Source organism: Typopeltis vanoorti, chromosome 7 (assembly GCF_054136105.1).
Source record: "Typopeltis vanoorti isolate ZY-2024b chromosome 7, IOZ_Tvanoo_1.0, whole genome shotgun sequence".
Taxonomy (NCBI): Eukaryota; Metazoa; Arthropoda; class Arachnida; order Uropygi; family Thelyphonidae; genus Typopeltis; species Typopeltis vanoorti.
In genome coordinates this window covers 115237411-115252737 of record NC_143555.1, presented here as the reverse complement: position 1 = coordinate 115252737, position 15327 = coordinate 115237411, and the positions used below count along the sequence as shown (strand labels likewise).

The following is a 15327-nucleotide window of genomic DNA, read 5'->3' as shown; positions in this document are numbered from 1 at the left end:
TTCTCACAAGCTTCTCCAACAACTTAACCACAACACCTGATCAGATAGGCCTATAGTTTGATGCTTGAGTTCAATCACCTCCTTTATGAAGTCGCACAATCTTGCCCTCCTTCCACTCCCGAGGAACTTGACCAAGTGCAAGACTCATATTAAAAAAATATGTCAGGGCAGGTGTCAACTCTCTGGCATATTCCTTCAGAATACACGGTGATATATTACAAGTCCCACAGCCTTATTTACATCTAGTTTACTCACCTCCCCAAACACCTCTTGCTCACTTACAGTCAGTCTCTCCTCCCCATCATCAACTGTTTTCAATCTCTCCATGAGGTCACATTCACAAGATTGAAAGATCTTTATGAACTGCTCATTAAGAATCTCCACCACATGTTCTGCAACAGCATTTTCTCCAGTCAATGTCATCCTTCCATAATCATTCTTTCTTTTGCTGGCTACATATTGAAAGAACTCCCTAGGATTCCTTATGGCTTCATTAGCTAACTGCTGTTCATTAAACTCTCTTTAGCTACTCTCATCAACAAAGTCACCCTCCTTGCCTGGTCTTTGTAGACCTCATGAAATTGGTTATTTCCATTTTTCTTATGCTGCCTACACAATGACCTTTTTCTCTGTATCGCATGCTTAATCTCTTTATTCATCCATCTCACACCTACCTTATTTAACCTTCTCACCCTTGGAATACATTTTGACATTGCATCTACTATATAGTTTTTGAACTTCCCCCAATCTGCATTGATCTCTTTTTCAGCTAACTTCTCATTCCACACCACACCTGCAAACTATCTCCTGAGCTCTTCATAATCACCCCCCTCCCCATAGTTCCACATATACCCTTTTCTCACAGGGGTCCTCGCACTGCTGGCAACCACTCAGGTAATCACCTCATGGTCACTCTCACCAATTGGTGGATGATTTGACATCTCATTTATAATTACATCCTGTGATGAGATGACCAAATCCAAGACCCTTAATCCTCGTGTGCCCTCTGTTACATACTGTCTGAGGTAGTTATCACTCAAAAACTCAAGAAACTCATTTTCTTTAGTTCCAGTTGCTATCTCATCATTCCAGTCTATATTGCCATAATTAAAATCACCCATAATGATCACCCTTTTCTTATTTGCGTGGCTAATTTGACTATACATTTCACTATCACCACCATCCACATTACCAGGTCTATAACAACATCCCACCAAGTATTTGATTCTATTCACCTCTGTCTCACACCATACTGCCTCAAAAACATTGGCACTATTTCCATCTTGCAGCTCTACTTTGTATGGACATAACTCTTTCTTTATCATCAATAGCACTCCCCCCTCCCTTTTTACCCCTTCTATCCTCACGAAACACATCATACCCTTCCATCTCTATTCCTGTCAGGATGTCATCCTCTTCCAACCATGTCTCACTTATTCCGACAATCTTTGGGTGAACAGACGCAATTAGTGCAACCATTTCATCTGCCTTGTTTCTTATACTTCTAACATTGGTATACAAACACAACAGCTCATTTCTGGATCTACAGCAGCTAGTTCCACTGATACTTCTCACTTGATATGATCTCTGCATGCTAGACTGAGGCCATTTCCCTTTCTCCTTCTTCATATTAGAACCCTTTTCAATTCCAACTCTTTCCTCTTGATCCCTGGTCATCCCATTCCTTTCCTGCCTACACATGCTCTCACCTCCTCTTGGAGCATCCACCTTTCTCGCGCTGTGTACCCCTGTCCACTCTGAGCCTCCCCATTTCCCTGCTCCTTTTGCACACCCATTCTCTCATTTTCTATACTCATACCACTCACTTCCCCATTCATATTCACTTCTTCAATCTCTCCCGTCTTACTCTCCTGCTCTTCCACATCACTCCCCTCTCGATCTGATTCATTCTCTCTATTCACTTCTCTATCTTCCAGCAGCAGTCTCTCCAAGCTACTCACACCATAACCACTCAAATGCAGCCCATCGCTCCCATACAGCTCACTTCGTCCCTCAAACTCATTCCACACATTAACAAACTGTAGTCCCATCTCCTCACACATTTCAGCCAGCATATCATTCATAATCCTTGTTCTCTGCCTCGTTTCACCATAGTCTTACCTAGGCAACACACTGACTACCCTTCCTGTCACACTATTCTCTTTTATCCTTCCAAGCAGCCTCTTTAGAGCAATAAATATTTCCCTGGGGTGGTTGTAATGCTATTGGAGAAGTTGGTCAAAGACAAAATTCAGGAAAATTTGGAGAAAATTATGATACCCCATGGGGACAACATGTCCCCACGGAGTATCATAAACTGAGTAAATTTAGCAATTTACTCAGTTTATAACAATGGCAGTTGAGTTGGATAGAGGGAATTTTTGCATGATGATACTCCTGGATTTTGCAGATGCATTTGACAGGATACTACATAAACTCTATTACACATATTGGAGCAAATGGGAATAGATAAAAGGATGGCCTGTGGATATGGAATAGTGTATGAAAAAGCAGAATCCAGGAGATGTCAGATGACTATTGTGCCAAAGAACTCTATTCTTGGACCACTGCTGTTTAATTTGTACACCAGTTGGAAGTTTTTCCTCTTGGTTATGCTATAAATTAAAGATGCCAAGAAATTATATTCTTGGTTTAATCCTTTATCCTGCCAACTTAGTGGTATACATATTCGCTCTCCAGCCCAAAGGCTGTGGGTTTGAATCCTGCCGTGGGCATAGATGTTTGTGATTATCTGTGATAATACTAGTGGTGGTGGGCAGTAGATGGCGCTGGTGTAGATGATGCAGTTCACTGCAGTTAGTGGATTGAGTGGCGGAGATGGAGAGTTGTAGAATAGGTACTCTAGGTACCTTCAATGAGTCTTTAGACTCCCTGGAAATGTCATGTAATAATAATATTAATAATAAATTATCCAAGTGTAAGCAAGTAGAGTTTGCACCTGAAGTAATTTCAGGACTGGGCAACTTGTATATAGAAGCTAATGACTTCACATCACTTGCCTAAGTATCCCATAATGCAAACCACATATCCTTACAGACATGTATAATGCTATGTATTATGGGAAGGGTCTCATCAGTGGAAGCCAGACCCATGGGTCTCGCTCCCACTGATGAGACCTAAGTAAATTATGGGAAGGGTCACTGGATAGTGTCCCTTCCCATAATGCATATCATTATACATGTCTGTAATTTATAGTATAACCAAGTAGGAAAACTTCCAGTATCTATCTCTAAACTATGCATTATACAGGTCTGTAATTTATAGTATAACCAAGTAGGAAAACTTCCAGTATCTATCTCTAAACTATGCATTATACATGTCTGTAATTTATAGTATAACCAAGTAGAAAAACTTCCAGTATCTATCTCTAATCCAGAGTATTTTAATAAGGTGACACCTTTTGGACTCTTATATGAAAATATGACTTCTGCATTACTTCAACCTTGGTATCACTTCTGAGTCTGGCTTCCACTGATGAGACCTCAAAGGTCAAAACTGGTCTGGGTAGTGACCCTTCCCTTAATGCATAGCATTATACATGTCTGCAAGGAGATGTGTTTTGCATTATGGGAGATACTGAGACAAGGAGTGATGAGAGCTTGATCCACTTTTACCACGAGTTGCCTCAGGCCAAACTTTGTTTGCTTACACTTGGATAAAGGATTCAGTGATATAGGAAATTATTTGAAGAGATATATATTGAGTTGTTTGTTAGTGATGCAGAATTGGGTAGATCCTTAGTTAAGGTAACATAATTTAAATAGGTTGACAGTATGAGCAAAAAATATAATGTATGCCAGTTTAATGTTGAAAAGTGAAAAATTGACAGTGTATTTGGAATGAAAAGATTACAAGAGTGTGCTACATTAAAGGAACTGTACCTTCCAATAAGTTGCATGTTTGAATCCTGTAGTGGATGTTTATGAATTTCTTTAGGGGGAAGATGAACTTCATCACATGGTGTTAGCTATTCCTTCATACTGGAGGCCTGAAATGGCTTGTAAATGTTCCATATTTGGTCTCTAGAGCAGTGATTTCGGATGTTGGAAAAAAAAAAAAAATTATTATTATTTTATTATTATTATTATTTCGGGCGACTCCAGGAGTCCTTAGACTCATCGAGGGAGGCCCTAAACATCATGTCCACACAACTATGTGATTACATTCTCACAATATCTATCATACCTTGTCTTGAACTCGTTCACCGTCATAGCACCCACAACAGACTCTGGCAGCTTATTCCACTCATTTACCACTCTAAAAGTAAAGAACCCAGCTCTAACACCCCTGCTAACCACACTCTTGCCCAGCTTCCATAGGTGTCCCCTAGTTCTCCCACCACCAGTCCTGATCTCAAAAATATCCTCTGAATTAATCCTATAGAATCCCTTTAGCAATTTGAATGTCTCGATCATATCTCCCCTCCTCCGCCTATCAACTAGTTTCTGCAACCCACAAATCTTCAACCTGTTCTCATATGGTTCATTCCATAGACCTGTTATCATCTTAGTCACTCGCCTCTGGATCCTCTCCACCTCCTCCCCATCAAGAAGGAACCGAGGTGACCAAATCTGGGCACAGTAGTCGAGATGAGGTCTTATCAAGGCTCGGTACAGAGGTACAATAACTTGCTTGTCTCTGCTCGTCAAGGTATTTTTCAACAACCAAGTGAGTTGATGAGCTGATTTAGCTACTTTTGCAGTGTGCCCCCTAAATTCATCTCCCTATCCACCAACACTCCCAAGTCCCTGGCCTCATCAATCTCTTGGAGTACAGTTCCACCAATGTGGTATACTGCTGCTAATCTTTTCACCCCAAAATGCATAACCTTACATTTTGTCACATTAAATTGACATCCATTCTCCTTAGCCCAGAACTCCAATCTATCTAAGTCATCCTGCAAGACTTTGACATCTTCTGCATTCACTATTGCCCTCCCCAACTTTGCATCATCAGCGAACAAATGAACTGTTCCACTTAGATCCTTCCCTATATCGTTAATGAACAGATTAAACAGCAGTGGTCCAAGAACAGAACCCTGCGGCACACCACTAGTCACAGGCCGTCTTTTGGACTCTACTCCTTAATAAATTACTCTTTGATATCTCTTCATCAACCAACCACCTATCCACCTCACCAACCCTATATCCATTCCCATATGTTGTAGTTTACGGATTAGTATTCCATGTGGTATCCTGTCAAACGCCTTTGCCAGGTCCAGCAGTATCACTGTAAACCCATTTCCCTTATCCAGTTCAGCCGTCACCTTGTTATAAAACTTGAGCAAGTTACTGAAGCATGATCTATCCTTCACAACACCATGCTGTCCCCTATACAGTATCTCGTTTTCATCAATCCATTCCTGTATTTTTCCCTTGACTACTTTCTCTAATACCTTGACAACGACTCCTGATATGATGATCGGTCGGTAATTTGCAACTGTAGTCTTGGATCCTCCTTTATGCAGTGAAACTATTTTCCCCTCTTTCCACACCTACGGGACTAAGCCAGACCTGAGACTCAGATTAAACAACATGGTCAAGGGCACTGATAATTCTTTAGCCACTTCACGCAAGACCCGTGCCGGTATACCATCCAATCCCACAGATGTGTTCACATTAAGGTTCTGTAATAGACTAGTCACCTCCACTTCATTCATCACTATTCCCATATAAACTAATGGTTCCTTCATTTTTTCAATGTCACCACCTGGATGATATGCTTTTGCAAAGTGCGCGCTCAGTAACTCCACTATATCGACTGATTCAGTGACCTCCTTACCATCATCATTCCTTAAACTCATTTTACCGTGTACAGTTTCTTTCTTGCTTGCATCATATTGAAAGAACTGTTTTGGATTCTCTTTTGCTTGCAAAGCTAGTTTCCTTTGATAGTCCGCTTTTGCTTTTTTTACCACACTCGTTACCTTTCTGGCCTGCACTTTATACCGTTCGTGTGCCTGCAGGTCACCCCTTTCTTTAAATTCCCTCCACAGTTGTTTCTTTTTTTGCAGCTGAAGCTTAATGGTGTTATTCATCCATTTAACCCCTACTTGTTTTACTATTCGGACCCTAGGTACTGATCAGCCATTCCCTCCTGTAAATGCTCCTTGACCACTTTCCATGCTCTATCGACGTCCAGCCCTTGCAGTTGTACATGCCATGGCACTGATCCAAGCAATCTCCTAAGCTTGTCATACTTGCCAGCACGGTAATTCCACATATACCCTGTCTTAATCGAAAATTCCACACCTTTAGCCACCTCCCAGGTCAAGACCTTATGATCACTCTCACCAATAGGTGGCAAAATGGTCATATTCATTACAGTCAAATTCTCAGATGCTATTACCAGGTCAAGCACTCTCACACCCCTAGTATTTTCAATTACATGCTGTCTCAGATAGTTATCCCTTAATAATTGAATAAAATCCTTTTCCTTCCTCACATGTGTCCTCTCCTCCTTCCAATCAATGTTACCATAGTTGAAATTCCCCATAATAATTACCCTCCTTCCACTCATTTCATCAATTTCCCTATGCATACTATCTCCACCATCTATTCGATCACCTGGTCTATAGCAGCACCCAACTGTATATTTTATTCTACCAGTCTCAATCTCACACCAAATAGCCTCAAATGAGCTCCTTTCACTATCCTGTGATACAACTTCAATTCTCCTTGGCTGCAGTTCATCAGCTATCATCAATAATACCCCTCCCCCCATTTTATTCTCTCTGTCCCTCCTAAACACACTATAACCTTCACATTCTATCCCACTAACTATATCTTCTTCCGTCAGCCATGTTTCACTAATGCGAATAACCTGTGGCCAGGAAGAGCCAATCAAGGCCAAAAATTCTTCCTTCTTGTTCCTAATACTCCTGGCATTAGTATACATGAAATGCAGTGATCCCTTAGTCTCACCCCTATATTGATACGTTATTCTAAATGACCCATTCCCATTTTTTGTCCTTAGTGCTGGCTCGGGTACATTATATACATTCTTACACTCATCTGTCTCACTGATGTCTGCATATCCATCCCCCCCCCCTCCTTCGTAGTTCTAGTTTCCCTGGTTTTGCACATCCATTTTCCCTTCATTCAGCAACACTCTTTTCAGTCTCCGCACACCAAGTGCATTCAAATGCAGGCCATCCATCTTGTATAAGTCCTTTCGCCCTTCAAACTCATTCCACACGTCCACGAATTCCACACCACACCGTCTGCATAACCTACGCATAATGTCATTTGCAATTATGGCCCTCCTCCTAAACTCCTCTCTGTCATACTGCGGCAACAGACTAACCATTCTAACTCTGTCACTCTTTTCTTTTGCTACCTTTAACAATACTTTCAAGTCCTCTGTCATAAAAAAATTTATCACCTTTCAATTCATTCGTACCCGCCACAATTATTAATTATTTCACCCTCTGTTTTTGCGCTCTAATACTCTCACTTACATCCTTAAATTTCGCACCCGGTAAGTACGATTTAGTTACACTGCCATCTATCACCCCTCTTAATAACGAGTCACCATACAACACTCTATCCTTCATTTTAGAAACTCTCTCATTCTTGCACTGTTTTTTTACGTTATCCGAATCACTCTGGAAAGAGTTTTGCAGGTGCTCTAATTGCCGCTACGCATTTTGTATCACTGCGCGCAACCTAGCGATCTCACTTCCTACAAATAATTCCTCATTATTTTTATCATTTAAATTTAAACATTTTATATATATATATATATATATATATATATATATATATATATATATAAAATTAAAAAAAAAAACTAGTCTTACCATGATACCAGTGTACTATTGGTTTATGGCCTTTCAGGTAGAAGTCACATAAAAATATATATATTACTTTGTTTTTGTGACTAAATATTTATAATGTACTAGTATGGATGTTCAGTCACAAAAAACAGTGAAACCTCTGTGGTCTCAAAAGCAATAAAAATAAATTCCACATGGAGACATTGCTGAACAATTATTTTATCGAGTATAAACCTCTACTAGTTTTGCATTATAGCACATCTCATCAAGAGAGTGAAATAATAATAATAAAAACTGACCGAGTTTAAACAACATGCAAATTAATGGTAATAGTAATACAGTGCTTGAGAAAGACCAACCATGTGAGATTTCAATTCATATTGAAATAGAATGGCAGAGATGAGATTTGCAGCCTCTGGGTTCTTGATGAAAGATGACCAAACTTGATGTAAGGTCATACCTGTTTCTTGTTGGATTGAGTTGGGATTTTAACATTTCCATTGATGCTTTGAATGCTCTGAAGTCAATGCAGGTTATTTTTCTATGCTTCCATAGAGTACTTGATCTGTACTTTTTATGTGCTTCTAGTCTTGTGATACCCTTGATACATTCTTCTGACGTAATCTGTCTTTCCTTAATTGGCTTGTTTGTACAACATAGCAAATTCCAAATGAATAAGCAATCTTATATACCCTTAGGTTTTTTGAGTGGTGAATGGGTGAAGTTTTAGCAGTTGAAAGAGACTTGAGGTCTTATTTTGCAGGGAAAAAGCAACTTTTATTTCTTGTTGATGCAATGTCTTTGATATCTTGTCCATGAAGGGAGTGACACTATTCTATATTCTTGTTTCTTTTCTGTCCATCTGTTTGTCCTAGGACTTTCTTTAGAATCCTCTGATTAATAAAATTATTATAACCAATTTTTGGAAAGAGGCTGAGTTATTAGATTTTGGCTTCTCTCTACTGCTGGAAATGTTTTATTCTGTCTCAAAGAGTATGTATATATTAGCATATTGAATATTATTTAAATCATTATAAAACTATAAGTACATTTCTAAAAATATGGTAATAGTATATTGCACTGAAAGGGCACTTTTCATAGGCAGAGGGAATGAATATATTCGAATATGGTTGAAGAAACCTTTTCAGTTGTCTTTTTCTGCATGTAATCATGAGATGACAGCAATATTGTATGATCACACCATAAGTAGCAAGATGGCAGAATGACCCAAAACAGTCATATAGAGAGATAACTGTGATCTAATTTTTAAATTGTTCCAGAGCTCACAAGATATTAAATCAAGAGCGGTGTTCATGACATCATTCATGACTTTGAATACAGAAAAATTTGTGTTTGACTTTCCTAAATAAAAGAAAAAAAAATTATTGCTGTTTATAAAGCTGTTCAGATGAGACTTTCTCATGCTTTTGGTTAAGTTACTGTGGTGGAGTGCATTTCTTACATGTATCACCCTGTGTGACTTGGATGCATCGAGTGTACCTTGACATGGAAATACCATTATTTAACTCTATAAAATATTTAAACCAGTGCTATTTGCAATAAAGAACTCAATGAGAAACACACCTTTCTTCTTCTTCTCTCTTCTATCATCTATGTGGATGATGATGAGTCCGAATGAACTCTTTCCACTTGTCTCTGTCCCTGGAGATTCCGAACAATTCTGTCCAGTATGGTGTCGCTTGTTGTGATTTGGTTTTCAGGTTCTCTTTTATTTTGTCTATCCATTTAATTCTGGGCTGTCCTTTGGATCTTTTACCTTCCATTGCAGTATTCAGGGCTTTAGTTGGTAATCTTTCTGTTCCCATTCTGGTCACATGGCCAACCCATCACAGTCTTCTTCTTGGATTTTTCTATTACTGTTATTTCTTGTTTTAGTCGTTTCCTTATGTCTTCATTTCTTAGTCTATCCAGCAGAGATACTCCAAGTAATCTTCTTAGCCAACCCATTTCAGTAGTTAATAATATTTTCTCTTCAGCTTTTTTGAGATTCCAGCATTCACTTCCATAGAGGAGTATTGGGAAGACCATTTTCTCATAGTTCTTACTTTTTGTTACTTGTTTGATGTCTCTTAACTTCCATATTTTATTAAGTCGTCCAAAAGTTTGGGATGCTTGCCTGATTCGTCTGTTTATATCTTTTGTAATTTCACTGTTGTGCTCAATTATTCCTCTGAGGTAGGTAGTTTCCTACCTGCTCTAGATTCTTACTATCAGTTTCAATTTTCAGATGGGTGTTTCTTTTTCCTATTTGCATAATTTTTGTCTTGTCTACATTTATGTTAATCCAAATTTTATACATTCTTCCTTTATTTTATCAGAAATTCGCAGCTCTTCTTCCATGCTTGCAAGTAATGCAATGTTGTCTGCAAATTTTAAATTTTTTATATTTTTCCCATCTTCTTTGTTTAAGGCCTTACTGGTTGCTTCTTCTATTGTAAGATTGAACAGGTCTGGTTACAGATTGCATCTCTGTCTTACTCCACTCTCTGTGTGGTTAAGGTGTCCTCCACCGTACTGTACTTTCAGATTTCTCATGTAGCTTCTTTATTATTCTTATAGTTTTGTTGGGAATTCCAAATTCTTTCATAGTTTTCTATAGTTCTCTTCTACAGACAATCAAATGCCTAATGAAGGTCTATGAAATGTATATAGCAACTTTGGTTGTACTCTAGTGTCTTTTCTATTACCTATCTTAAAGTGAATAGTTGATCAGTTGTGGTCTGAAACCTGCTTGTTCTTCTCCTAATGCTAGTTCTATATATGGCTTAATTTGCTTTTGAAGTACTTCTGTAAAAACCTTACTTGGAATATTGAGGAGGATAATGCCTCTGTAATTATTGCATTCTGTTTTATCTCCTTTTTGTACATAGGAGTTACAACTGATTTGGTCCAATCAGTAGACATTGCTTAATTTTTGTAGATCCTTTCAAATAATGTTTTTAATGGTTCCAAAAGTTGTTCCTTTCCTGCTTTTAAGATTCGGCATATATTTAATCAATACCAGGTGCTTTCCTAGTTTTAGTTTATCTATGTTGTGTGCTATTATTTCTTTGGTAAAGATATTTATTTCCTCTTCCATTTCAGTAGCTGGAATAGTAATATCCTAAGAGCTGTTTTTATTATATAAGTCTCAAGTATTCTTCCTATCTGGCCATTCTTTTTGTTTTATTTTCAATTAGTTGTCTCTCTTTGTTTTTGATCATTATCATTTTTGTTGTCCATGTCTTACTAATTTGGTCTGTTTGTTTATATAATCCATTGAGGGTATTTTCTTTTGATAGCTTCTCTGCCATTTTGCATTTTCTTCTAACCAGTTATTCTTGTCCCTTTTAACTAATTTTCTAATTTCTCTGATTAATCTATTATAGTCATTTCTGTTGTAGTTCTGTTTTAATTTCATGCTTTTCCTTTGATCGCTTAACCTTTTTACTTCATTCAAGATCCAATCCATTTTACTTTCTCTTTCTGTGTAACCCATTGTATTTTCTGCTAATTTTAGTATTATTTCCTTTAATTTGCACCAATGTTCTTCGATGTTTATATTCTGTTTTGGTAGTTCCTTTAGATTTTTATCTAATTCTAGTTGATATTTTCTTAGAATATTGTTGTCTTGTAATTTTTTTTACATTCAGTCTCCTTTTGACTCTAAAAGTACTTTCAGATTTTAACTTTATTCTTAGATTTGCTAATACTAACTTATGGTCTGATCCCACAGTCTGCAGCAAATGATCTGCAATTTAGGATACTTAATTTCCATCTTTGGTTTACAATAATATAGTCTATCATATTCTTGGTTTGTCTGTTTGGTGATATGCATGTCCATTTTCTTTGGGTTTTGGTTGTTCCATTATTTGAGAAGAAGTTTGGCAGTCTTTTGCCATGTTCATTGCTTTCTCCGCACCCAAACTGTCTGATTACTCTTGGCCAGGCCGGTATCCCAGTCTTTGCCTATTTTTGTATTTAAGTCCCCCATTACAATTAGGAGATCTTGACTTGATGTCTGCTGTACTGCTTTTTGAAAATCTATATAGACCTCCTCAATGTCTTCTTCTGATTATGTTGAAGTTGGTGAGTATTGAATAATAGTCAGTGATCCAATTGATGTTTTAAGTTTTAAATCTTGCTTTAATTACCCTAGGTGAGATAGGATTGTAAGACAATCGAGAATTTTGAGCCTTAGGTTTTAATATAAGTGCTACTCCCTCTTGGTGTTTGTTGTCCTCCCTGCCTGAAGTTAAAATTTTGTACTGTCCATGGTGAAATTCTCCTTTTCCAGTCCATCTGGTTTTGCAGAGTCCAATCACTTCCCATCTGTAGTTGTCTAATTCATGCAGTAGTATTTCCAATGCTCCTTCCTATTGAAGGGTTCTTACGTTCCATGTTCCTATGCTTGTTATGTTTTTCCTATCTACTAGGTGATGTTTTGTTCCAGTAACATATTTTTTGCCTTCACTATCTTGGTTCTCTAATAGTGGGCACGACCCTTGTTTGACCGGGCAATGGTCGAGCTGGCATGCATCTTTAGGTTGATTAGAGTTCATTCAGTTTAAATGGTTAAGTTTCGTCAAGCATCAACCACCACCACTCCTTGACCTGAATTCAACCACTCCTAACATGGAGCACAGATGTTGTTTGCAGTCAATTCACTGAATACAGTCGCTGCTTGAGATCACCATATCTGGCTATCCTCACTTGGTTTAGCATGTGGGTCGACACAGTTTACTGGGGTGTGGCCGCTACCAGTTTACAGTAGCTTCTTGGAGCCATAAGTGAGAGTTGAGTGTCCAGTGAGAACTAATCCATCTAAATCACAATTATATGTGACCGTCCAAGTGGAGGGGTACTATCTCTCCTCAACATCCTATACACCCCCTATACCCAAACAGATGCCATATTCTGTTCTGCTACAACATGGCACTGCTAGAGAAAGTAAGAATATGAATGCTGGATCAGCTTGATAATAGCAATCAGTTACTATTACTAACATTTTATTGAGTAATTACAGCAAGTCATGCTGCATGATAACGCTGTCACAAACTGCAGCGTAGTTAGCTAACTGTAATCTTGCACATCTGATTTTCGTCATAATTTCTATCTCTTTAGACTGCATAAAGATCATCCTTTTCGATAGTGATGTATGGCATGCTTGTTTACTGGGTTAGACATTTGACAGATTTCATCTATGCTGGGCTAAAGTAGCTGGCAGAATAAATGCATAAACAGCTTTGGTGAGAAAAGTGATGCATACCAAAGTTGATTCATGTATCATAAATGCATCTGTATTAATTAGTTCTTCATATAAGCGTGCATGTTACCTTATTTTTTGACACTCATATTCAGTTATATGTCTCTCTCTTTAAGATATAAATTAATCAGTTCTGAAATACAGCCAGTTTTTCATTTCTTCTTGAATGATATATTCTGAAATGAGTAACTTTGAGTCATTGAGTAACTTAATCCATATTTCATGAATGTGGCATCTATATTCATGGAAGTACTACAGTGAACTCTCATTATAGCAAACTCATAAAAGCCAAAAAAAAAAAAGTTAGGAAGTTTGCTATAATAAACTTCCTGTAACAACTGTCTTATAGCAAACAATAATGCTTTAAAATAGCATTATTGAAATGAGGCTTTGGTCAAGACTTATAAATGAACAAGTTTGCTATAACAGCATTTGTCAGTGAGAGTTGATGACATTATCATCAGCTATCCATCCAGGATGGAAACTAGATGAACTCTAAGTTATACAGTCTTACTCTCGTTACCCATTTAAGTTATTCAGGTATCCCTTCATTTATCGATTACTTTTACTTTGCCTTTTAACTAAAGAATATGTGCAATTTCTGTTGGTCTGCTATTCTTGTTTCTGATTTGATCTTTGATTTCCTTATCATAATTGTTTGTTATTGAAATGTTCATGTGTTTGCTTCTCATTTACCATATTTTCATCACATCTTTTTATGCACTCAATCTTATCACCCATCCATTTCTGATTTACTTTCTCACATGTATCCTTTCCTTACTAAAACTGTTACATGGCTGGCAACCACCAGGGTATGAACTATGCAAATGTCCTTTCATCAGTCATTCCAGCTGTATACACCTAGATGTTTTCTTTTTATGAGCAGACATATTTCAACTTTTCTTTTAAATTTTGTTTCTCTAATGTGTTCTGTATTTTTTTTTAACAGCTGTTGGAAGAAAATTCTGTATTACAAAATAAACTTCAGAAGGCAGAAATGTGCAAACATGAGCTGGCCACAGAAATGATGGATATGAAAATGAAATATAAAGAACTTAATGAGGCTTTTTTGGAACTTCAAGAAAAAGTTAGGAAACTACAAAGTTATTCTCCCAGTGTAACAAAATATGGCCTTGGAATCTGTAATCGATATACTTCACCTGATTCTCTTGCTTCAGAACTTGAGAGTTCTTTACAAGAGCCCATTCCACGTTCTTATAAAAGGTAATGATGAACTCTAAATTATACTGCTGTTCCTAAGTTTGTTTTATTTTTTGTTAAAATTAAAGTTAATTACTTTCTTTCTTGTTTTCTTTCTTTTTTTAGTTTTTTCTCTAGAAACCATATCTGGTTTCTAGAGAAGGGTTTCCAGGCCACTTCAGGCCTTCCATAAACAAGGTAGTGAGTAGTCTCTTACTAGATATTGACAATCAACTACTACCTGAAAATGAAACATGATGCAAAATTTCCAATGCAAAGCATGCTTGTATTATTTTGCATTGGAAAATAAACCAACTTAGACTTGGTTTATTTTATTTTATTTTATTAAGCAGTCCCAGAAATGGTATTTCTTTGGTATAAAATATTAATGGAAAAATAACTCGTTAAAGGAGGAAAAATGTTAAAAATGAAACAATTACATCATTGCATTATTTTAGCAAATTAAAAATAAATTTCATTTGGAGGTCATTTAAAGTGAGGTTAAGCACTATAAGTGGATGGACCACTAATTGGGTAGATGAAAAGAATACTATTCTAGTCAACCTTGTCAACCTTGTGGTGAAATCAACTAGAAAGTTGACACTTTATCCAACTTTCCTAGTGGAGGAAGTTCCATTTAGAGCCCTTCATGTGGTGTAGCTATTCATGGCAGAGGAGATTTCCTAGTGATGATATTGTCATTTTTTTTTTTTTTTTTTTTACTTCCTGTATTTTTGCTTTAATCTTTACTCTTCTCTTCCATACATCAATCACTGGGATCCACAAACTGCTGCCATACTTGCTGTGCAGTGCAATCCTTGAACATCTGGAAAGGCGAGACGCCCCCCTCCCCCCCCGCTTTGACAAGATGGCCAAGTCTAATCTTTAAAGGTACTGTGGCATGACTATAAACAATAAATTACACGATAACCATAGTAATTAACTTTGATGAAATGAAACTGCAGATATTTCTTACTGAAAATCGCAGTACATCATCATCAGTGAGTAGAAACAAGCAAATCAAAGAAAAATAGAAGCAGGTTTAAATATGAACGCCTTTGTA

The 15327-nt window shown here is 37.4% G+C and overlaps 1 protein-coding gene across 2 annotated transcripts in view; it reads left to right on the top strand.

The window, feature by feature from the left end:
• LOC150104987 (trafficking kinesin-binding protein 1-like) overlaps positions 1-15327 on the top strand; it is a 231964-nt gene that overhangs the window by 102600 nt on the left and 114037 nt on the right. For both annotated transcript variants that reach the window (XM_090396090.1, XM_090396089.1), the window contains exon 11: positions 14014-14288. In XM_090396090.1, the coding sequence (XP_090252216.1) occupies positions 14014-14288 (275 nt within the window). The remainder of the gene's footprint in view (positions 1-14013; positions 14289-15327) is intronic.